This window comes from Mesoplodon bidens (assembly GCF_964165515.1).
Source record: "Mesoplodon bidens genome assembly, chromosome: 15".
Classification (NCBI taxonomy): Eukaryota; Metazoa; Chordata; class Mammalia; order Artiodactyla; family Ziphiidae; genus Mesoplodon; species Mesoplodon bidens.
In genome coordinates, this window is record NC_138171.1 from 44,693,814 (window position 1) to 44,715,621 (window position 21,808).

The 21,808-nt window shown below is 53.5% G+C and overlaps 2 protein-coding genes across 5 annotated transcripts; both read left to right on the top strand.

The window, feature by feature from the left end:
- Nucleotides 1-452: 452 nt before the first annotated feature.
- Nucleotides 453-15,182, top strand: KIF22 (kinesin family member 22). Its single transcript, XM_081256825.1, has 14 exons — nt 453-529; nt 7,385-7,580; nt 8,900-9,027; nt 9,118-9,272; nt 9,499-9,708; nt 9,789-10,019; nt 10,150-10,303; nt 10,430-10,565; nt 12,529-12,697; nt 13,215-13,383; nt 13,768-13,835; nt 14,592-14,804; nt 14,898-14,957; nt 15,048-15,182. The coding sequence occupies exons 1-14, from the start codon at nt 475-477 to the stop codon at nt 15,093-15,095; spliced, it is 1,992 nt and encodes a 663-aa protein (XP_081112951.1). The 5' UTR covers nt 453-474; the 3' UTR covers nt 15,096-15,182.
- Nucleotides 15,183-15,906: 724 nt separating this feature from the next.
- MAZ (MYC associated zinc finger protein) lies at nt 15,907-21,042 on the top strand. Of its 4 annotated transcripts, XM_081257243.1 has the most exons (7): nt 15,907-15,993; nt 16,618-16,704; nt 16,788-17,644; nt 18,102-18,165; nt 18,441-18,612; nt 19,425-19,649; nt 19,955-20,085. In XM_081257243.1, exons 1-6 carry the CDS (start codon nt 15,958-15,960, stop codon nt 19,625-19,627), a joined length of 1,419 nt encoding a protein of 472 aa, XP_081113369.1. In that variant the 5' UTR covers nt 15,907-15,957; the 3' UTR covers nt 19,628-19,649; nt 19,955-20,085. The 4 variants fall into 4 exon arrangements, with proteins under 4 accessions (XP_081113369.1, XP_081113370.1, XP_081113371.1 ...); XM_081257244.1 differs by lacking the exon at nt 19,425-19,649 and having other exon boundaries at nt 15,909-15,993; nt 19,955-21,042; XM_081257245.1 differs by lacking the exon at nt 15,907-15,993 and having other exon boundaries at nt 16,421-16,704.
- The last annotated feature ends 766 nt before the right edge of the window (nt 21,043-21,808 follow it).

The following is a 21,808-nucleotide window of genomic DNA, read 5'->3' on the forward strand; positions in this document are numbered from 1 at the left end:
AAAATTGTATTCAGTTCAGAGAAATTTTTGGAGAAATCGATGAAGTGCCTTCGATCCCCCTCTGCTTGATTCGTACCAAAATTCGTAGTTATTTGAGGGGGTAAAAAAAATGAGGCGAAAACTCTACACTTAATGCAAATCTATGCCTCGAAACCCAGAAGGTAAAAGGAACCCAGTGCCGGGCGGCGCTCACCAGCTCCCCCGACGGCCACTGTCGCCAACGCGTCGGGCTCCGGAGTTTGCGCGGGAGCGCCAGCCGGACGTCAACGGCCGCGTAGCCGACGTGCGCGCATGCATTCTACTCCAGGGGAAACTTTTTCTTACAGGACCCGGAGGCGAGCCCTAGAGGGCGGAATAGGGGCGAGGCACAAGCTGGGACTTCCGGCGGCAAGTAGCCGTGATTGGTGGAGCCCGGGAAAGAGGGCGGGGCAGCGGGAAATTCGAATGGAGAGGCGGGCCCAAGGAAGGAGTAGGATGGACGCTGGGGCCGCAGCGCGGAGGCGACGCGAGATGGCGGCGGCGACCTTGGGTACGCGAGCCCGGGCAGGGTGGGTGCCGTGGTCTGGAGACTTGTGGGGCGATAGGTCGGAGTCCGGTTCCGGCTCTGCGAGTTGTCCAGGAGATCCAGGAATAGGGCGGGGGCGGGGGCGTGGGGGGGGGAGCTCGAGTGTGGGAGTCGTAGGCTGCTTCCTCCTCACTGTTTCTTGCTCTCGACGCAGATCTGTAGACCTGGGTTGAGACCTGGTTCCGGCGCACTTTTGAGCCCAGCGCACTTTTCCCTTGTGAGCTTCAGTTTTCTTCGTAAAATGGGGACAATAATCCATCTCAGATTACAAGAGTAAGCGAGCGAAGAGTAGCTAATACTCTAACCATAGGGACAAAAGGGAGCTGGATGCGCGTCTGGGGGAAGGGTTCATGTATGACGTGTTGTTTGGGTGCAGGGAGATCCCTGAGAGAGGTAAGAGTTTCAGACGGGCTGCAGCTGGGTGTGAGTTGACAGCATAGGATGTGCTGAGATCACAGAAAAGGGAAATAAGGGACTGTTTGTTTCCTTACGCTCTAGCCTTGGCAGTCAGCGCTATTTTAGGGTTGGAAAGGCTGTTAGGACATTCAGAATCTTGTTCTGCTCTGTTCCTGTAGACTGAATTCTGATCAGTGATTATAATGGGCACCATAGTAATTTATTTGAGACCTTAGTGTTTTTCAGCCCCTGTGAAGAAACAGCTATCTAGTAGGATGTCAAACACGTGTAGAGCCCTTGCTAGGTGCCAGGCACAGTTGTAAGTACTTTATGATGATGAATCATTTAATCTCCACACAATGCTATGAGGTGGTTTACTGTTATTGTTCCTGTTTTACAGATGAAGAAACTGAGGCATAGATGGGTTAAAAAGCTTGCCCAAAGTTAACACAACTAGTAAATATTGGGGTCTGAATTCACACCCAAGCAGTCTGATTCCAGAGCCTCTGCCCTTAACCATTATGCCCAAGCACATGATATTCCTGCTGTCTGAGCACAACACTCCCTCACCCTTCTAAGACCCACTGTGTCTGGTACATAGTAGATATCATAAAAATGCTTGAATGAACATTGTCCCTTCCCTAGAGGAGCTTATAGTCTGTTTCAGTAGATAGTCATATAAATCTATAACATGAAAAGCAACGAGAGATATGTATAACCTGCTATAGGGAGCGCAGAAGCTGAAGTAAACCCTTGGGTATTCTGGGAAGACTTCATTAAGAAAATGATATTTGAAGTGGGTTTCAAAGGTTGGATAGGAGTTTGCCAGGCTCTGGTGGGACGAAAAGACCACCAAATGATCGATTTCTTATTTATGATGTAAAGAGGCCAAAGATGCTCTCTTTGGCTCAATTTCCTCATCAGTAAAAGAAGAGTTAAGTTGAATGAAGCTTGGGAGTTGTGGGAGAGGGGAAAATTAGGAGAAATAATTAGAAGTGCTAGCTTTGCCCAACCTCAAAGTTGCTTTTATGATGAAAGGGATAGACTCTTCTACCATTGGCAGATGTGTGCATGTGACTCTCCATCTGTCCTCCCCTGGATTGTGAGCTTTGAGGCAAGAATGGCAGTGGCCACTTTTATGAAGAAAACAGGAAACGAACAAGCCAATGTTTTATGTTAGTCAGTCAGATCTTAATTTGTTCAGCAAATATTTCCTGAGAGCCTAGTCTGTGCCTGGCATTGGGAATATAAAGGTGAGCAGAGTTCAGTTACTTGGAGAAGACAGACAAATATGCAGTTACAGTGGAGTGTGATGAGTGCTTGGATGGAGAGCCCACGGAGAGCCATGGGCTCACCTAACAGAGCCTTAATGGGGCAGTGATTTTACAAGGGAAGGGTTTTTTTTAGAGGAAGTAAGGTGTAAGGATTTACCTCAATTGCTTGGGAGGCGGCAGGAGGTGGTAAGGAAGATATTCCAGGGAGAGAGAATAGCATATGCAAAGGCCCAAAGGTGTGAGAGAACTTGGTGTGTTGTAGGAATTGAACGAAATTCATTTGACTGAGAGCTTACAATACAAGGAAGGAAGTGGAGGGAGAATGATTGGAAGGGAATGAGACTGGAGGCAAGGAGACCAAGTTGGGAGGCTGTTGAGATGAAGACAACCTTGGCAAAGATTGTGCAGTGGGGATGGAGAGAAGTAGACTCATTTAAAAAGGTAGACTTGACAGATGTTAATGAAGAACTGGTGTGGGAAATGAGAAAGAAGGTGGAGTTAAGAAAGACTCTCCCATCTTTGGGGTTGGTTCCATTTATTTACATTAGAGAGCATAGAAGGAAGATGGGGTTGCAGAGAGATGGGGAAGGATTCAGCTTAAGGTGGTGGAGTTTGAAAAACCTGAGAACCATGTAAGAAGAGGTGTCAGGGCAACAGCTGGGAATGCAGATCCGAAGTTCAGGAGAGCCTGTGGTGTGGAGGTGTCAATTAGGAGTCATCAGCTTTGAGGTGGTAACTGAAGCCAAGAGAGCAGGTGACCTTGCCCATGATTAGTCAGTCAGTAGTGGTTCTCAACTAGGGGCAGTTTTGTTCCCTGTGGGGACATTTGTGATGTCTGGAGACATTTTTGGTTGTTACACTGGTGGGGCAGGGGGTGTATGTGCTACACTTCCTACAGTGCACAGGGGGCCCCCACCCCCAAAGAATTGTCCAGCCCCCAATATCAATAGTGCAGAAATTGAGCAACCCTGATCTGGAGAGAGGATAGAAAGAGTTTAGGAAAAACATTTAAGACTGGCAGAAACTGAGAAGGAGTGAGTAGAGAGCTGGTGGGTGGCAGGGAAACTAAGGGAAAAGTACATTTCCCAAAGGAAAGCAGATCAAGGGTGTTGAATACTGCTGCGAAGTCAAACAGGATGGGGACTGAGCTTGCCTACTGTATTTAGCAGTAAGGAGGTCATTGGTGACCCTGCTCAGGGCAGAAGTGAGTTGCTGCCTTGAGGGGAGTGAGTAGCAAGAGAAAGAGTGTAATAATAACAATAACAATAGCTTACATTGCTGAATACTTACTGCCAGCACTGTGCTAAACATTGTATGTACATTATTTCTCTGACTCCTCACGGTCTTATGAGGGTAGATACTGTCATTTTTATAACAAGTAACTAAGGCTTCAGCTTCCCGGGTGGCTCAGCGGTTAAGAATCCGCCTGCCAATGCAGGGGTCACAGGTTCGAGCCCTGGTCCCGGAAGATCCCACATGCTGCAGAGCAACTAAGCCCCCTGAGCCACAACTACTGAGCCCATGTGCCACAACTACTGAAGCCCATGCGCCTAGAGGCTGTGCTCCTCAACAAGAGAAGCCACCGCGATGAGGAGCCCGCGCACCGCAAGGAAGAGTAGCTCCAGCTCGCCGCAACTAGAGAAAGCCCGCGCATAGCAACGAAGACCCAACATGACCAAAAATAAATAATTAATTTAAAAAAAAAAGGTAACTATCCAAAAACAAAAACAAAAAAACAACTAACGCTTGAAGAGGTTAAGAAGCCTTCCCAAGGTCACACAGCTAGTAGATGGAACTTGTCTCCAACTCTAAGGCTCATGGGGATACAAAGATGAAGGGGCTGAGAAGGCCCAAGGAATCACATAATGAACTTTGGAGTTAGACCTTCATCTGAAACTGTCACTAGCTAGCTGTTGACTATGGGCAACCTAGTTAACCTCTCTATACTGACGTTTCCTCATTTGGAAAATGGATCAATATATAATAAAACACTGAGCTTTTATCAAGTACCAGTGCTGTGCTAAGCACTTTTACATGAATTACCTTATTATTATTGCCTTAACAGCCCAACGAGTAGTTATTTTTATTTATTCCCACTTTTACAGGTGTGGAAATTGAGGCACAGGAATGGAAAATCATTTCCCCAGGTTATTTAGTTAGTTGTAAGTGGCAGAGCTGGGATTAGAACCCAGGCCATCTTACCTTGAATTTTTTCCAACCTTGAATTATTACCAACCTACTTACTATATACTAGTTACTCTGTTGACATTTTACTTCTTTCGATCCTTGTTAAGCTCTTCCAAGGCCCTCCCCACCCCATTTTATAGACAAGGAAACTGGGGCATATGGATATTAAATCACTTGCCCAGGGTCACAAGCTAATAAGTGTTAGAGCTGGAATTTAAATTCAGCTCTGTCTAGCCAGAGTCTATACTCTTTCTTCAACACCAGACTTCCCCTTCCCTTTGTATTGATAACTGAACTTCCTTAAGTGCTTCTGTATCTGCCATCTTTCTCTGTTCTCACCAAAAAAACCCTGGGAAAGATAGGAAAGGAGAGGCTCCTGCACACATTTTTGACAAGTTAGTGAACCTCTTTGCATCTTAGCTTTCTTATCTGCACAGGTGCATCTGCAGGTTTCTACTTACTTCTGACTTTTAGGATTGCCATGAGGGTCAAGTGAAAACTAGATGCCCAAGTGCTTTGTAAACCTTAAAGTGAGAAATGGTGTTACTAGCTTCATTTGTCATATGGAGGAACAGAGGCCCAGTTTTGGGTTTTTTTTTAAATATTTATTTATTTATTTATTTGGCTGTGTTGGGTCTTAATTGCGGCATGTGGGATCTTCCTTGCAGCACGCAGAATCTTTTGTTGTGGCATGCAGGCTCTAGAGTGCACCGGCTCAGTAGTTGCAGCACACGGGCTCAGTAGTTGTGACGTGCGGGCTTAGTTGCCCTGCAGCATGTGGGATCTTAGTTCCCCAACCAGGGATTGAACCTGCGTCTGCTGCATTGGAAGGCGGATTCTTAACCACTGGACCACGAGGGAAGTCCGAGGCCCAGTTTTTGGAATGGACTGTCTGCTATGTGTATACCTTACTTATGCATAAGGTTCTTCCCAGGGTTAGTCTATCCACCTTTTTGTCCTGCTGTTTCTGTGCTGGCCAGCCTCTTGCCTTATATAAGGCCTGTGGTTCACAACAATTGGCTGCTACCACCAGCAAAAAAGGAGAGAGTCAGAGCTACCAAGAACTTTCCTACGTACCCAGCTGGTACATGACAGGGAGGCAATACGACATCCTCATTAAAAGCAGATTTTTAGAGATGAGATCTAGGTTTGAATTCTGCTGTTAGCTGTGAGTTATAGTATGGTATCCTCCAATATAAAACAGAGAAATACCCTCCTCGTAAGATTTTTTTCAGCCCATTCAATCTTCACAGAAATAGAGGCTTCTTTTTTTTTTTTTAGTTTTATCTTTACTGTTTTCTGATGATAAAAATAATTCATAATCCCCCCCAGCCCCCCACCAAATGACTTAGATTTACTTGTGGGAAGCAAACTAAACAGAAAGCTTACCATAGATGATTGCATGTTAGTGCCTTTGCAAACTGAGCTGGGACAGAAAGGGACTGGGGGCTGCCTCTTAACCTTATCCCTTCCAAAGATGTCCACAGTGTCATTATTATTATTATTATTTATTATTATTATTATTTTTTTTTTGTGGTACGTGGGCCTCTCACCGCCGCGGCCTCTCCCGCTGTGGAGCACAGGCCCCGGACGCGCAGGCCCAGTGGCCACGGCTCACGGGCCCAGCTGCTCCGCGGCATGCGGGACCCTCCCGGACCGGGTCACGAACCCGTGTCCCCTGCATCGGCAGGCGGACTCCCAACCACTGTGCCACCAGGGAAGCCCTTATTTTTTTGTTTTAATGCAAACATTACAGCATTACAGAACTGGGTAACATAGAAAATAAACCCACATAATCCCCCATTGAGAGAAAACCATCATTAACAGTTTTGCAGGGGGCATATGATGTATGTATGTATTTATATGTATAATAAACTCCAGGTAAGAAACAAAGGCACAAAAAGGTCAGGCAGTTCATTGACTGATTTTAGATAGGGGCATATGTCAACTCTTTTAATCCTAGAACAACCCCATGAGGTCCTAGTCGGCTACACCTTGACTGATCAAAGTGTGTCCCACCAGCAGTAGCAGCATCACCTGGGAGTTGCTAGAAATGCAGAACCTTAGGCATCTCCCCAGGGACTGAAGCCAAATTCATATTTTAACTAGATCTTCCAGGTTATTTGTGTATGCATTACAGTCTACACCCCACTGGACCTACTTACTGAGTGGGATAGGAAATGAGGCCAAGCTTGGGGACACCCACAGCATGGCCAGGGTGGAAAGAGCTTCCCCTGAAATGAGCTGTGGCCCCAGCCCTCCCAGTGGTATCCGCAGGACCCCAGCCTCCAGGCCTCCTTCCCTGCCTCTGTTGTCAAGGTTACGGGGGTCTCTAGTCTACTAAGATGCTGGAGTTTTGTTCTGCTTATTCCTCTGAAGAGCAAAAAGACACAATGTAGATTATGGTACAAGATAAAGTAATAGCCGCATGGCTCCAGGCATAAAACACTGAGGTGCTTGGAAGAGCTGCTGTGCCTCTACAAGCGTCTTCACTGGTAAAATGGGACTAACGGAAGCTACCTCTCAGTGGCACCATGGAGATTAAAGTGTGCCGAGCATGTAGTCAGTGCTTCATAAATATTAACGTTTGCTAAGTACATGATCTGGTTTAGAGTCCCAGCCTATAGATAATCTCTCTCCTTCAAACCCCGCCCCACCCCGCCCACTGCACTCTGCCTGAGACCATGTATTTGATTCATCTTTTTCTTCCATCCTGCCCTTCTGTGCTCGCCCTCACCAACAGAACCACAGTTCTCCTGCCTCACCAGTCTTCCAAGGGGGCTGTGCTTTCACACCTCCAGGCTTTTGCACGTGCCTTTCTTTCTGCCTGGAATGCTTGGCAGTGACCCTACTCATCCTTCAGGGGTCAGCTAAGTTAACTACCTCCTCCTCCAAGACCGCTACCCTTACTTCTCAGCAAAGCTACCACCATACTTCACACCTAAAGATTATCTTCTTCCAGGAGCCGGTCGCTGTCGGCTAAGCAAGGTGGGAGCTGGCCGGCGCCCACCTCCAGCTCGAGTAAGGGTAGCTGTGCGACTGCGGCCATTTGTGGATGGAGCAGCTGGAGAAAATGATACCCCCTGTGTACGGGGCCTGGACAGCTGTTCTCTAGAGATTGCCAACTGGAGGAACCACCAGGAGACTCTCAAATACCAGTAAGGTTCAGGCCACTCTACCTCCTATCCTCTCTCTTCTAGGCCTGCTCACACTATCACTTGCCCAAACAGTTTCTCAGACCTTCCTCCTCAGGATCCTTGCTCCTTCCTTAGCACAGCTTTGTTCACCACATCTTCGTTTGTTCATTCAGAAAATGTTCATAGGTGCCCACTGTGATAGGTTCTCTGTAGGATACTGTGGGGAAGACTAGGGGCTGAATCAGACACAAGTTACTGTTCACGGTCTTACAGGGGAAATAGGCACAAAGTGGGGAAGGAGCAGCAAAGGTCAGCAGGAGAGCCCCACCTCGGGTCTTGGGGAGGTGTGGGAAGGGTTGGGGGAGCACAGACCAGCTAGCCAACCCAGGCTACAGCTGGGTGGTGTTGGAGGCAACCACCTACGTTTGGGGACAGAACTCGCAAGGGCAGCTACTTTAAAATTCCTTTGGAGATTTAAAGTTCAGCCTCCTTGGCCTGTTATTCTAGGCCAGAGGGTGGCAAACTACAGTCTGCAGGTCAAATCTGCTGAGAATCTTTTTGTAAATAAAGCTTTATTGGAACACAACCACGCTCGTTTATTTACATATTATCTGTGGCTGCTTTCTGCCTGACTGCAGCGGCAGAGTTGAGTAGTTGTGAAAGGAACCATGTGGTCCACAGAGCCCCAAATATTTACTCTCTGGCTTTTTATGGAAGAAGTTTGCCAGCCCTGTTCTAGGCCCTTGACAATTTGGCTTCAGTTTCTTTCCAGCCTCATTCACCCTAACACATGCTACACTCCACGTAACTAATCCCTGCTGTGGCCTTAGCCACAGCTTCTCCGCTGGAGTGCAGTGAATGGACTACAGGTGTGTTGAGTCTCATCTAGTCATAAGCAGCATCCTCTCTTTACTCCATTACAGTGTACAAATACTACTTTCTATATATCCTGTGATATACCCTGCCCTTTCATACCATGTCTTGTTTGTGTGCTATTTTTGAAACTTAGAGTATCTTTCTCTTCTCTGGCAAAATCCTCCTTCCCCAGGCAGAGTGCTACTCCAAGTGCGTTCTCATCTTCGTTTCCTGAATTGCAGCAAAGTATGGGTATCTATCTATGCCACCAGGCTGCAGAACTCCCAAGAGCAGGGACATCAAATTCATCTCTGTGTTTCTACACCAATACAGAGACGGGGATGGAACGGTGTTCAGTGGGTGCTTTCTTAGGTCTTTGTGCAAGAAAAAGGATAGAGACTCTTAAATCTGAGACCAGTTTTATCCTCTAGGTCTGGGCGAGAATGGAACCCTCCACTAATCCCCTCCTTTCTTCCTGCCTGCAGGTTTGATGCTTTCTATGGGGAGAGGAGCTCTCAGCAGGACATCTATGCAGGATCAGTGCAGCCCATCCTAAGGCACCTGTTGGAAGGGCAGAATGCCAGTGTACTTGCCTATGGGCCCACAGGAGCAGGTGAGGAAGCCAGATACAGAACAGCTACGGGTCAGAAAGGGCTCGGGAGTGGGGAAGAAATTCTCACAGCTCTTTCCACTCCTTTTCCAGGGAAGACGCACACAATGCTGGGCAGCCCAGAGCAACCTGGGGTGATTCCCCGGGCTCTCATGGACCTCCTACAGCTCACAAGGGAGGAGAGCGCTGAGGGCCGACCATGGGCCCTCTCTGTCACTATGTCCTATTTAGAGATCTACCAGGAAAAGGTGAGGCCCCTTTCTGATCGGGGAGGGAAGAGACAAAGGGTCAAAATCAGACCCAGTTCTGGAACATGAACCTCTGCTCTAGCAAGAAGGCATAAGACCTGGAAAGACAGAGGTTGGGGTAGTGGATGGCACAACTCTGAGAATCAGCAGAGAAAAGGAGCCTGATAGCCAGGAAGTAAGCAGCCTGTAACTGGAGGATTGGCCCTACCTCCCACTGCTCAAACAGGTATTAGACCTCTTGGAACCTTCATCAGGAGACCTGGTGATCCGAGAAGACTGCCGAGGAAACATCCTGATTCCGGGCCTCACGCAGAAGCCCATCACTAGCTTTGCTGATTTTGAGCAGCATTTCCTGCCAGCCAGTCGAAATCGGACAGTAGGAGCCACCCGGCTCAACCAGCGCTCCTCCCGCAGTCACGCTGTGCTCCTGGTTAAGGTGAGGCCCACTGACAGGGGTGAGGACCTGGGAAGCCCCTGGAGCCTAAGCTAAACTGGAGCCCTTGCTCTTACCCCCAGGTGGATCAGCGGGAACGTCTGGCCCCATTTCGCCAGCGGGAGGGAAAACTCTACCTGATTGACTTGGCTGGCTCAGAGGACAACCGGCGCACAGGCAACAAGGGCCTGCGTCTGAAGGAGAGTGGAGCCATCAACACCTCCCTGTTTGTACTGGGCAAGGTGGTCGATGCGCTAAACCAGGGCCTCCCTCGGGTGCCCTACCGGGACAGCAAGCTTACTCGCCTGTTGCAGGTCAGGCCTCCCATCTCGGGTTAAAGGAGCTGGAGAAGGGGGTTCTCAGGCCTGCTGGGGTGTTGGGGAACAGCAGTCAGGGAAGGGGAAGGTGGGGCTTCTGACCCACCCACCCTGCCCCATCCCTCAGGACTCTCTGGGTGGCTCGGCCCACAGCATCCTGATCGCCAACATTGCCCCTGAGAGACGCTTCTACCTAGACACAGTCTCTGCACTCAACTTTGCAGCCAGGTCCAAGGAGGTGATCAATCGACCTTTTACCAATGAGAGCTTACAGCTTCATGGTGAGGACCGGGGTTGGTAGGAGTGGAAAGGCCCAGTTTGGACAGCTGGGGAGTTTGCTGAGTCCACCAAACATCAGCATAGAAGTTGACACCCCCTTTTTCCCCTACCCTGCCATCTTCCCCTAGTCTTGGCACCTATTAAACTGTCTAAGAAAGAACTGCTAGGCCCATCAGAAGCAAAGAGAGCCCGAGGCCCTGAGGAAGAGGAGACTGGGAGTCCTGAACCCCCAGCAGCTCCATCTTCTGCCTCCCAGAAACTCAGGTGAGCAGAGAGGGAGGGGTCTTGGGCATATTCCCTTTCCTGTTGTGTCTGGGTTGGGTGCAGAGTAGCATTGGGTTTAGCCTGTCGGATGCTTGAGCTGTAAACTTGTTCTTCCACTGGATTCACCCAAAATCCTACTCTACTGAATTCACTGAAGTGCAAAGATCAACCTCCAGCCTTGACGCTGCAGCTGGGAGCCATAAGGAGGCTCCCCCTTGAGCTCCTGGCCCCGCCTTTCTGTTTTCCAACCCCTTTAGGCAGTCAGCAAAGTCTCACATTTTGGCACCGATGTTTCAAGGATGAGTACTTTTGCTTCTGGTTCAAGGAGTAATGAGGACCCGGTCTTTCAGGTCCCAAGGGTAAGAGCAAAGCAAAGGAGATAAGAGATGAAGAGAGATGTCTCATTGAGACTCAGTCTGTATGTTAGAGTCCAACCTTTCTGTGACTTTCCATGGAGTCAGTTGCTGTCCTAACTTTGCCCTGCTTCTACCCTCAATCCAAACAAAGCCTCTCTAAACCAGGGAGGTGTGTGGCCTCCCTCCCTGGTTCTGATAGCCCCACCTCATGGCCCAGTATGCACTAATATTCAGGTCACCTGTTTAGTGGTCTTGCTTTCTGTGTCTGGCCACCTAGCCCTTCAAGGAACCAGCTGCAGTTTGAACTTTGTCCTTTTTCTACCCCTAGCCCAAATAAAGCTTCTCTAAACTCTGTAAGTCCTAAGACTAGATGTGACCTGAGGCGGCCAAGAATTCGTGTACAGTCTGCCCCAGGGGACTATTGTAGTTAAGGAAGGATGGCATACATAAAAAGGTGCTTGGTGCTTGTGTTCGCTTGGAACCCCATCTCTCAATCTTGTCCTTCTTAAGCCATTTGTCAGCAGTCCCCTCTCCTACGTGTACAGACTCAGAGAAACATACACACCCGTACGTCTGTATTGTGTGTGAAACAGGCAAGGTCTCTGTCAGATAGGCACCTTGGGTAATCTCAAGAGAATGGGGCACATCAGACCTAGACAGACCCTGACCTCAGGGAGCTCAAGTTTCAGTAGAGGAAGCAAGATGGGAACATCAGTATATGATGCAAGGTTGATAGTACAGAGCACAATAAGGAAGGAGGATCCTCTTGTTCTGTGAGAGCCGGGAAGGAAGAAATGACTTCTGTGTTCACCCGTATTTTCTGATCCTGCCCTCTTGTTCTGTGAGAGCCGGGAAGGAAGAAATGACTTCTGTGTTCACCCGTATTTTCTGATCCTGATCTTCTAGGCACTTATACACAAAGAACAGGACAGTCTCTGTCCTCGAGGAGCTAGTTCACAGTGTAAGAAGGGAGATATACAATCAAGCTGGCATCGTGGGAAAGGGGGCATCAAACCGACTTTGAATGATAATTGAGATCAGGTGTGAGGGGAAAAATTCCAGACAGAAGGAACAAGTGTTAGGCATTATCATGTTCAGATTAAGTCAGGGCTCTGTTTGAATGGGCCTTTCCTACTGCTCACAGGAGAAAGGCTTGGCATTTGAGGTCTTCAGTGGTTTTCAGAGCCCTGCTGAAGATGACCTCTGTGAATCTTTCACCGACTGCCCCTCCAAATGGACAGGCACCTGGCCCTTGCTGTCACCTTATCACGGTCTCTTACTTTGTTAAGACAGTGAGTGCCTTCAGGGCAGGGCGGTGTCTTAGACCCCATGAATACCTGCCACTCAGGTGTTCATTAAATGCTGCTTCTCATCTGATCTCCTGGCATCCCTGAGAAGTTACTTGGGCAGGTAGTGATCAATCCCCCTTCGCCTGAAGAAGGCACAGCACCCAGAGAGTCGATGATTTGTTCAGGGTTGCCTAGCAAGTTAACACCAGGGTTCTGGAACCACAGAAACGCCAAGTTAAGGCAGGATGAGGGGAATCTGCGGCTGGAGAGGGTGATGAGAGAAGAGGTAAGTGGGGAGTAACCTCTTTGTCTGCTCAGCCCCCTACAGAAGCTAAATAGCATGGACCCAGCTATGGTGGAGCGCCTTCTAACCTTGGACCGTCTGCTGGGCTCCCAGGGGAGCCAGGGGACCCCTCTGCTGAGCACCCCGAGGCGAGAGCGGATGGTGCTTATGAAGACAGTGGAGGCGAAGGATCTGGAAATTGAGGTAAGTGTTGGGGGGGTTGGGGCTGGGATTCCTACTGGCCTTGAGAAGCAGCCCGAGGATCTTCAGATAGGGAAGGACACTGAAAGGCTGGACCAGCATCCAATTTTCACCCAACACTGGAATCCCTCAGTTCTCCAGCTTCTGCTTGAATGTCCTTAACATGGCTGAACTTTGAAAAATAATTGAGGTCAGATGTGAGGAGGTGAGAGAAAAAAAAATTCCAGGTAAAAGTACAAACGCAAGACATTGCCATTTCCTAAAACTCAGTTCATATTAAGTGAGGACTCTCTGCTTGAACTTCCCTTCAGTATTTCACAAGGAAGCTTGTTCCACCTCTGGACAGCCCTGATCATTAGAAAGCCCTTAATTACATTGGGCTCCAGTTGTCTCCTGGTAATTTCTCCTGTTGGTCCTCGCCCTGCCCTTTTAAGGCCTCAGAGCACTGCACACTCACTGTCCTCATCTAGTGCCCTAAAGTTGGTTCTGGGTCATATCTCTCCCTGATCCTTTCTAACAGAGGCTTAAGATGAAGCAAAAAGAACTGGAAGCCAAGGTGCTGGCCCAGGAGGCTGCAGACCCAAAGGAGAAAGAGAACTACTCTCCCACAATGCTCCGACCCCTTGCCCGCCGCACAGTCACAGTGGCTAAGCCCCTCAAAAAGGCTGTGGTGATGCCCCTACAACTGAGTAAGTTTGGCTCTGGCGGCCAGGAGGGCCCAGATAACAGAGATCTTAGAAGGAAGGAGGTGTTTGGAGCAGCTGTCCTCATGTCATTCATGTCCTCCCACCATGGGAAGGGGGAGGAGGATGTGAAATAAGAGCTGGGTGCACTGCTCTCGGGCATTTAGTACCATGGGGTAGACTGACCAGTGCATGACTGATTATCATGCAAGACCAACTGAGATTAGCTTCAAATACAGGTATAAGAAAGGTCGTGTGGAAACAGAACAAAAGAAGATTAACTCAGGCTGGAGGGGAACTGGGGAATCAGTAATGGAAGAACCAAGTGGCTACCAGGGGGGCTGAAAAGTGGCCTCTGCTGTGATTCCAGCTCACAATTCTTGCTTTCAGTTCAGGAGCAGGCAGCATACCCAAATGCCGAGATCCATATCTTGAAGAAGAAAGGCCGGAAGAGAAAGGTGAGAGTAGCCGAAGGCTTAGGCTATACCTAGAACCCAGGAGAATTTAAGGGGTAGAGAGCTCTAGTGAGAAGAGTACTGGCCAAAGAGTTACATGGCCTGTCGGAACACTTATCAGCTATTTACAACTCTTCCAAGTTGCTTACCCTCTGAATGCAGTGATGTCTCATAGGGCATTTAGGATGAAATGCAGTAATATTAATGTACTTAGTGGGGTGGGTGTCCATCACCTGTTACTTTCCTTTTTTCGTGATGGCTCTTACTCTCAGTCAGTAGCTACTTACTAGGTACAGTGTGCAGCCTGGGTCCTGCCCTCTACAAACTTCAGAGCCCATTTAGGCAAACAGCCTAAACAGTCAAGAAATGAAACAACACTGAAAGACCTACCTAAAAACTGAGATGACATCGGGAGTGTGTCACTTGTTGAGTACCTTCTATGTGCTTTCCTAGGGGTGAAAGAGCTTATTCTTTCCTTTTAGAAATGAGGGACCAGATTTAAGAGCTTACTATGTGTTTTACATTCATTAACTCATTTGATCTTCACAGCAACACTATTCTACTCTCTCACAAGTCGGATAAAATGACAATCAACCCAGAGAGTGACCAGAGGGAAGGGTTTTGGGACAGACACTGGACAGGAGGGAAAGAGAGGCTGGGGAGGGCGGGGAGGTAGGTGCTGTTAGGTTCCTATCCTTGGCAGAGGAGTCCAGAGTGGTTTACTGCTGTTTCTGTCACTCACCTCCTCCTGCCTCATAGCTGGAGTCCCTGGATGCCTCAGAGCCGGAGGAGAAGGGTGAGGACTGCTGGGAGCTACAGATCAGCCCGGAGCTACTGGCCCATGGGCGCCAAAAAATATTAGATCTGCTGAACGAAGGGTCAGCCCGGGATCTGCGCAGCCTGCAGCGCATTGGCCAAAAGAAGGCTCAGCTCATCGTGGGCTGGAGAGAGCTCCACGGGCCCTTCAGCCAGGTAATATCCCAGGAAGGACAGCCCCGGAATGGAGTTGGGTGGGGGGAGCCTGGCACTCCCTAGACCCCTTCCCCATCGCTGCTGTCCTGCCAGGTGGAGGACCTGGAACGCGTGGAGGGCATATCCGGGAAACAGATGGAGTCGTTCCTGAAGGTGAGCTCAGGAGACTCGGGCCCCCTCCTCCCTCTAGCCTGTGCCCTGCCCGGCCCTAACGCTGCTCTCCCTTTCCCTCCTGTGTTGCAGGCGAACATCCTGGGTCTTGCCGCGGGCCAGCGCTGTGGACCCTCCTGACTGCCGGCTCTCCTCCTCACTCTGCCTTTTTTTCTTTTTAAATCCTTGTGTAATTGCTTGTCTTGTAAATACAGTTTTCACTCCGTTGCTTCAGCCTGATTCTTGGGACTGCGAGGGCGGGGCCGGGGTATAATTGCTCTTGGGATGGGCCACAAGCTTTGCGGGATAACTTCTTTGGGCGCCATCTTTGGGAAAACACGAAGCAGCGCAGGATTGTAAATAAACCGCTGGAGTGGGAAGGGGAAGGGACGGTGGCCGAGAGGACACAAAAAGCTACCGCGAGAGTCCGAGGACGACAACCGTTAGGCGGGCGCGCGCTTAGAGCTTAGCCCCGCCCCATCCGTACCCCCGGCGCGCGCTCCCCTACTCTCCCGCTCGGCAACGACAGCGAGCTTGTGCGCGTGCGCGCGAAATAACGGCCGCTGGTGGAGGGAGGCGGGGGGTGGAATCTTTGAGGGGGGAAAGAGAAGCCGCCCCGTCTCCCGCGCGCCCACCACCTGCGCCATCGTCAGCCAATCAGCGGCCGTCTCAGGGGTCTCGCGCTTAGGGCGACTCCAGCTGCTGGGTGGCTCCCCCGTCCCTCCTCCCGCCAGAGTCCCTCTCGTACCTCCCCCCTCCCGCTGGCCTCGCGCGCGCTCGCGCTCGCGCCCGCTCCAGCCTCTTGTGTGTCCTCGCGCCCCCCGCCCGCCCTCCCTCCCCGCGCGCAGTGTGCTCCGCTCCCCCCCACCCTCCTCCTCCTCCTCCTCCCCCCTCCCGCCCGCCCCGCGCGCCTCCTCCCCGGGTTCCCCCTCCCCCACTGCCGCCTCCTCCTCCTCCTCCCGCCCCAGGGTGAGCGCGAGCCACCTCCCTCCCTCCCTCCGCCATGGATCCAGGCAACTGGAGCAGCTTCATCTTCCAGGTAACAACCCCCTCCCCCGCCCCACCCCCCCTTCCCACACCCCCTCCCGCCCGCCCTCCCTCCCGTCCCACCCCCCCCTCCGCGCGCCCGGTGCGCGCGCAGCTGTCCCCCTCCCTCCCTCGCGCCCTCCCCCGCCCTCCCCGAGGCGCCGGCTGGGCGCGCGCGCGGCGGGGGCCGAGGCTGCTCCCTCGCTCCCCCCACCCCGCCCCGCCAGGCTCCAACCGCCGCCGCCGCCGCCGCCGCCCGGGCCCCCGCCCCCGGCCCCCGGCCCCGCGGGGCCTCCCGCCCCCACCCAGGGGGCGTCGCCGCCGCCGTCTCCGCCGCGCTCCGCGGCCCGCCAGGCGCCCTCCTTCCCTCCCTCCCGCCGGCCGGGGTGCGCGGGCGGCGGGGCGGCCCGCGGGCCATGCGTTCGGCGCGGCCCAGCCCGGCCGGCCGGGGGCGGTGCCCCGAGCCCGGGCCCCGCGCGGCCCGCGCCCCCGGCCCCCGCTGAGCCCCGGGGGCCCCGCCGTGGCCGAGGCCATGTTCCCCGTGTTCCCTTGCACGCTGCTGGCCCCCCCCTTCCCCGTGCTGGGCCTGGACTCCCGGGGGGTGGGCGGCCTCATGAACTCCTTCCCGCCACCTCAGGGTCACGCCCAGAACCCCCTGCAGGTCGGGGCTGAGCTCCAGTCCCGCTTCTTTGCCTCCCAGGGCTGCGCCCAGAGTCCATTCCAGGTGAGTAGGGGCCGGCCGTGGCGGGCCGGGCTGGGAGGGCGCCGACCCGCGGCCGCGGCCCACACGGCGCCTTGTTTTCGCAGGCCGCGCCGGCGCCCCCACCCACGCCCCAGGCCCCGGCGGCCGAGCCCCTCCAGGTGGACTTGCTCCCGGTTCTTGCCGCCGCCCAGGAGTCCGCAGCCGCCGCAGCCGCGGCCGCCGCCGCTGCCGCCGCCGCCGCCGTTGCTGCTGCGCCCCCGGCCCCGACCGCCGCCTCCACTGTGGACACAGCGGCTCTGAAGCAGCCCCCGGCGCCCCCTCCGCCGCCCCCTCCGGTGTCGGCGCCCGCCGCTGAGGCCGCGCCCCCTGTCTCTGCCGCCACCATCGCCGCAGCCGCGGCCACCGCCGTCGTTGCCCCAACCTCGACGGTCGCCGTGGCCCCGGTCGCATCTGCCTTGGAGAAGAAGACAAAGAGCAAGGGGCCCTACATCTGTGCCCTGTGCGCCAAGGAGTTCAAGAACGGCTACAATCTCCGGAGGCACGAGGCCATCCACACGGGAGCCAAAGCCGGCCGGGTCCCTTCGGGTGCTATGAAGATGCCCACCATGGTGCCCCTGAGCCTCCTGAGCGTGCCCCAGCTGAGCGGAGCCGGCGGGGGAGGGGGAGAAGCGGGTGCCGGCGGCGGAGCGGCCGCAGTGGCCGCCGGTGGCGTGGTGACCACGACTGCCTCGGGCAAGCGCATCCGGAAGAACCACGCCTGCGAGATGTGCGGCAAGGCTTTCCGCGACGTCTACCACCTGAACCGACACAAGCTGTCGCACTCGGACGAGAAGCCCTACCAGTGCCCGGTGTGCCAGCAGCGCTTCAAGCGCAAGGACCGCATGAGCTACCACGTGCGCTCACATGACGGCGCTGTGCACAAGCCCTACAACTGCTCCCACTGTGGCAAGAGCTTCTCCCGGTGTGCACGGGGCTTCGGCCGCCCACTAGGCGGGTGGGGAGGGAGGGACGGTCGGCGATGGAGGTGGCCTGGCCTTGGCTGGTGGGGAGGGAGGGACGGTCGGCGATGGAGGTGGCCTGGCCTTGGCTGGTGGGGAGGGAGGGAGGGAGGCTTCTGAGAATGGGGACAGGGAGCCACTCCCAGGGAGGAGGGCGGACAGCCTCTCCTGGTTACCAGGGAGCAGGGGGTGGTACTTAGCAAAGGAGGTGGGTCCTTGGGTTGTAGAACAGCCTCGAGTGGGAGGAGGCCGAGGCAGCCCTGCGCCAGAGGAGGGATTTCCTGCCTTACCAGGACTCTGAAACCCCGGGCTTGGGAGAAAATGTAGGGACCCAGGGAAAGGCCTGCTGTACTTTGTTAGGCAGACTCGGGGATACTTCCACACTCCGGGGCCCTAACCCCAACCCCAACGTATCCCCAGGCCGGATCACCTCAACAGTCACGTCAGACAAGTGCACTCAACAGAACGGCCCTTCAAATGTGAGGTAGGAAGCCCGCCTTCTCCTGTCCTGGTTTTCATGATTTTGATCCTCATTGTAGTTGTCTGAGTTCAGCCTCTCAGACCCCCTTTTTCTCTCTCTTCTTTTTGCTTTTTCACTCCATTTTTTCATCCCTTCTTCAAGGCCTCATCATCTCACTCCCATTTCCTACAGATCAAAGATCCCCAAGGCTCTGATTCCTTTAACCTCTTGCCCCCCTCTCCCTACTCCCCAAAGCTTTAACTCTCCTGACGCCCCCCACGCCCCTCCCCCCTCCCCAGAAATGTGAGGCAGCTTTTGCTACGAAGGATCGGCTGCGGGCCCACACAGTACGACACGAGGAGAAGGTGCCATGTCATGTGTGTGGCAAGATGTTGAGCTCGGCTTATATTTCGGACCACATGAAGGTGCACAGCCAGGGCCCTCACCATGTCTGTGAGCTCTGCAACAAAGGTACATGCTGAGAGGTGCTGGGGGGTGGGGGGTGGGGGGGTGGGGACAAAACCAGAGGCCCTTCCACAGATGTGGGTTAAAGGTGCTGTAGCCAAGAGCTCGTGGCATCTAGAGCCCTTTAGAAAGCAAATGAAGCAACATTGGGATGACTAAACATCATCACTAAGTTCGAAGAGGTCATGGCTTGAGGAGATGACCTACCAGAGAGAATCCACCTCTGGGTGTGTGTGGGGAGATGGGAGGGGGACACAACTGCTTTGGGGAAGGAGTGGTCAAAAGAGCCAGTTCCCAAGGGTCAGAAGGCAAGGTTTCAGCTGTGCAGCCACAAGTTCTTGTCTTCAGCTCCTGGGGCAAGTGGAGTACAATGGCAGGGATTTAACAAGTACTCGCCCTGCCTCAGTAGTGGAGAAAGCTGCTTTTAAACAAATTCACTTCTTCACTGAGTAACCGGTCTGAGACTACATGGGGCACTGGAGGGAGGGGACACAGCCGTCTCTGCTGAGGGTCAACTCTTCAAGTGGCTAGGAATCAGTGTCCGGTCACCCCAGGAGAGATCCCCCAGCCACAGAGGATGGGTTCTGTGGATACCAAGGCCCAAAAGCCAACACCACTCAACCAGTTCTCAAGCTCACGGAGGAGCTATGCCCCACCAGCCCCAGCAGAGTAGTTGGCCCCAGGCTACCAAGGATGTGGTGGGAGGAGGACAGGGCCATCTGAGGAGGGTGTCCCCAGCCTAGGAGAACAACCCCGTCTCTGGGGTCTCCACCTGGCTGACCCCCACCCCCCCCACCCCAATCCACCCCCCCCCATAGGCTTCACCACGGCAGCATACCTGCGCATCCACGCGGTGAAGGACCATGGGCTCCAGGCCCCGCGGGCTGACCGCATCCTGTGCAAGCTGTGCAGCGTGCACTGCAAGACCCCTGCCCAGCTGGCCGGCCACATGCAGACCCATCTTGGGGGGGCCGCCCCCCCTGTCCCGGGAGACGCCCCCCAGCCACAGCCCACCTGCTGAGGGGGACCCCCGCACCCACCAGGCAAGGCGTGGGGCATGGCTGGGGGGGGTGGGATGGGGCGTGTGGGATGGGGCTCAAAGGGCCCAATAGGGGATCTTAGGAAGGCCAGGGATGCCCATCTATTACCCAAGTTAGGGAGACTTCTGGGGACAGGGAGGGCCTTTCAGGAGAACTGGGTAAGGATGCGGGCCAAAATCTCTGGGGACCAAACAGGAAGTGAGCAACGGCTGTGTCCCACGGGAGGTTGTCTGGGAAAGAGTCTGGGGCAAGGGGCAAGGCTCTTGTCATTCAGATTGCACTGTGATCTGGTGTTTCTCACCTTGCAGGTACAGGTGAGGTTTGTCCAATGGCGGCGGCGGCAGCGGCGGCAGCGGCAGTGGCAGCCCCTCCCACAGCTGTGGGCTCCCTCTCGGGGGCCGAGGGGGTGCCTGTGAGCTCTCAGCCACTTCCCTCCCAGCCCTGGTGAGCTCCAAGTTGGTGGGGGGGAGAGGGGAGAGTGGAGGAAAGTCCCTTGGTACCATCTCCTCTTACCCTCTCTCTTCCCACCAATTCCTCACTATTTCCCCCATCAACCAAGGAGCCTCCAGAAGGAAAGGAGGAAGAATTGTTTTTCTTAGGGGAATTCGCTAGGTTTTAATGATTTGTTTCTCCTGCTCCTCTCTTCTCCCTATCAGACCTGACCCCACACACACCTGTCCCCTCGGTTGTGTTGAGGCCCCCTGGACAGTGGGCAGGGGTGGCAGAGGACAGGAGTAGCTACTGCCCTCACCTCCTCTCCTCTCTGTAATCCCCTGCCCTGCCCTTCCAGGGATTTGTGAGCCTTTCCCTCGATGGTCCTTCTTGCTCTCCTCCTTCCAGTGTCCGCCTACTGTCTGCTGCCCCTCCCTGGGGAGTTGGTGCTTTTTTTTTTTTTTTTCCCCCACGGGGAGGGAGGAGAGGAAGGAGGGAAATCAAAGATTCTGTCCCAGAGAGGGGGAAAGGTGAGATTTGAGGAGGGGCAGAAACAGGGAAGGCAGAGATTATACCTTCATAAGGTGGGGTGGTTTGGGGTCAGGCCCTAAACATCATCCTGCTTGAGAATCTGTCAGGGGAAAACAAGTCAAGGGGAGCAAAAGAAGGAGCCACTAGGGCCAGAGGCAGGACAAGAGATGGAATCTTAGGGGGCCAGGGTAAATGGGGGGGATCCAGGGACTAGAGGTGCTTCCTGGGGGTGGGGGGAATGCAGCCACAGTGTCTCCCCCTTCCCTCTTCCACCCCAGCTCCATCCCTGGCCTTTTCTTTTCATCCCTCCCCCCGCGACAGAAGCTGTGGCCCTGGCCATGTCATCGTGTTCCTGTGTCCCCTGCATGTTCCCCACCCTTCACCCCCCCCTTTTGCGCGGACCCCATTACAATAAATTTTAAATAAAAACCTGTCTCTGACTCAATGAATGAATTGCTCTCACCAAGCTCCCTGTCCCCACCCCTAAGGGGATTCTTAGGCCTGTTGTCTGTCCCAGTCTTGCTGTGCCCTGTGCAGCTCTGGGGCTCTGGCTCCTTCCTCCCCAGAGGCAGTATCAGTGGCTGCAGTCCAGATTCAGGGTGGGGCTGAGGCTCCGGTGACTGTGGAGAGCACGTTCCAGGACACCGAAGTCTCTGGGGAATACCCAGTCTGCACAGGCCCAGAATAGCCCCTGGAGGTTTGAAGAGGCCTGGGTCAGAAACCCAAACAGTTGTGGGACATAAATGCTGCTTTCCCGCATCCAGACCGATTGCCTGCTGCTCAGCCAAATACCTGCACACCCTTAAGGCCCTGAGAGTTGATGGTGGATGATGTAGCTGCGAAAAAACTGGGCAACTCTGAGCCCTAAGACTGGGAACAATGAGGTTGAGAATAAAAACTGCACTTCTCCCCACTTGTCCTCTTCATTCTTGGTGTGGTCCAACCTGCTCTTACTCGGGCTCCTCTGCCCCAGCCCTCTCCTGCTGTTCCAGACTGCCCTTGCAGCCTCTACCCTGCCCCTTGCAATTCCCTTCCCAGTCCTTGCTCTGACCCTTCCAAGGACCTTTTCTTGAGCCTTCCAGTACCCATTTCTGCTGCTGCTTCCTTGGGGGTAGAGGGACTTCCTGTTCTGCAGGCTCCCTTCTCTTGAAACCCCACCCTGGTCATCCTCTGCAGCCTCCCCAAGTCTTGCCTCATCT

Bases quoted from the DNA above. Each gene is read 5' to 3' on its own strand.
- KIF22 (XM_081256825.1), top strand. From the start codon at position 475: ATGGACGCTGGGGCCGCAGCGCGGAGGCGACGCGAGATGGCGGCGGCG. The intron at 9,709-9,788 runs GTGAGGCCCACT...TCTTACCCCCAG, and splicing joins ACGCTGTGCTCCTGGTTAAG to GTGGATCAGCGGGAACGTCT. The intron at 10,304-10,429 runs GTGAGGACCGGG...ATCTTCCCCTAG, and splicing joins TGAGAGCTTACAGCTTCATG to TCTTGGCACCTATTAAACTG.
- MAZ (XM_081257245.1), top strand. From the start codon at position 16,513: ATGTTCCCCGTGTTCCCTTGCACGCTGCTGGCCCCCCCCTTCCCCGTG. The intron at 18,166-18,440 runs GTAGGAAGCCCG...CCCCCTCCCCAG, and splicing joins AACGGCCCTTCAAATGTGAG to AAATGTGAGGCAGCTTTTGC. The intron at 18,613-19,424 runs GTACATGCTGAG...CCCCCCCCATAG, and splicing joins CTGTGAGCTCTGCAACAAAG to GCTTCACCACGGCAGCATAC.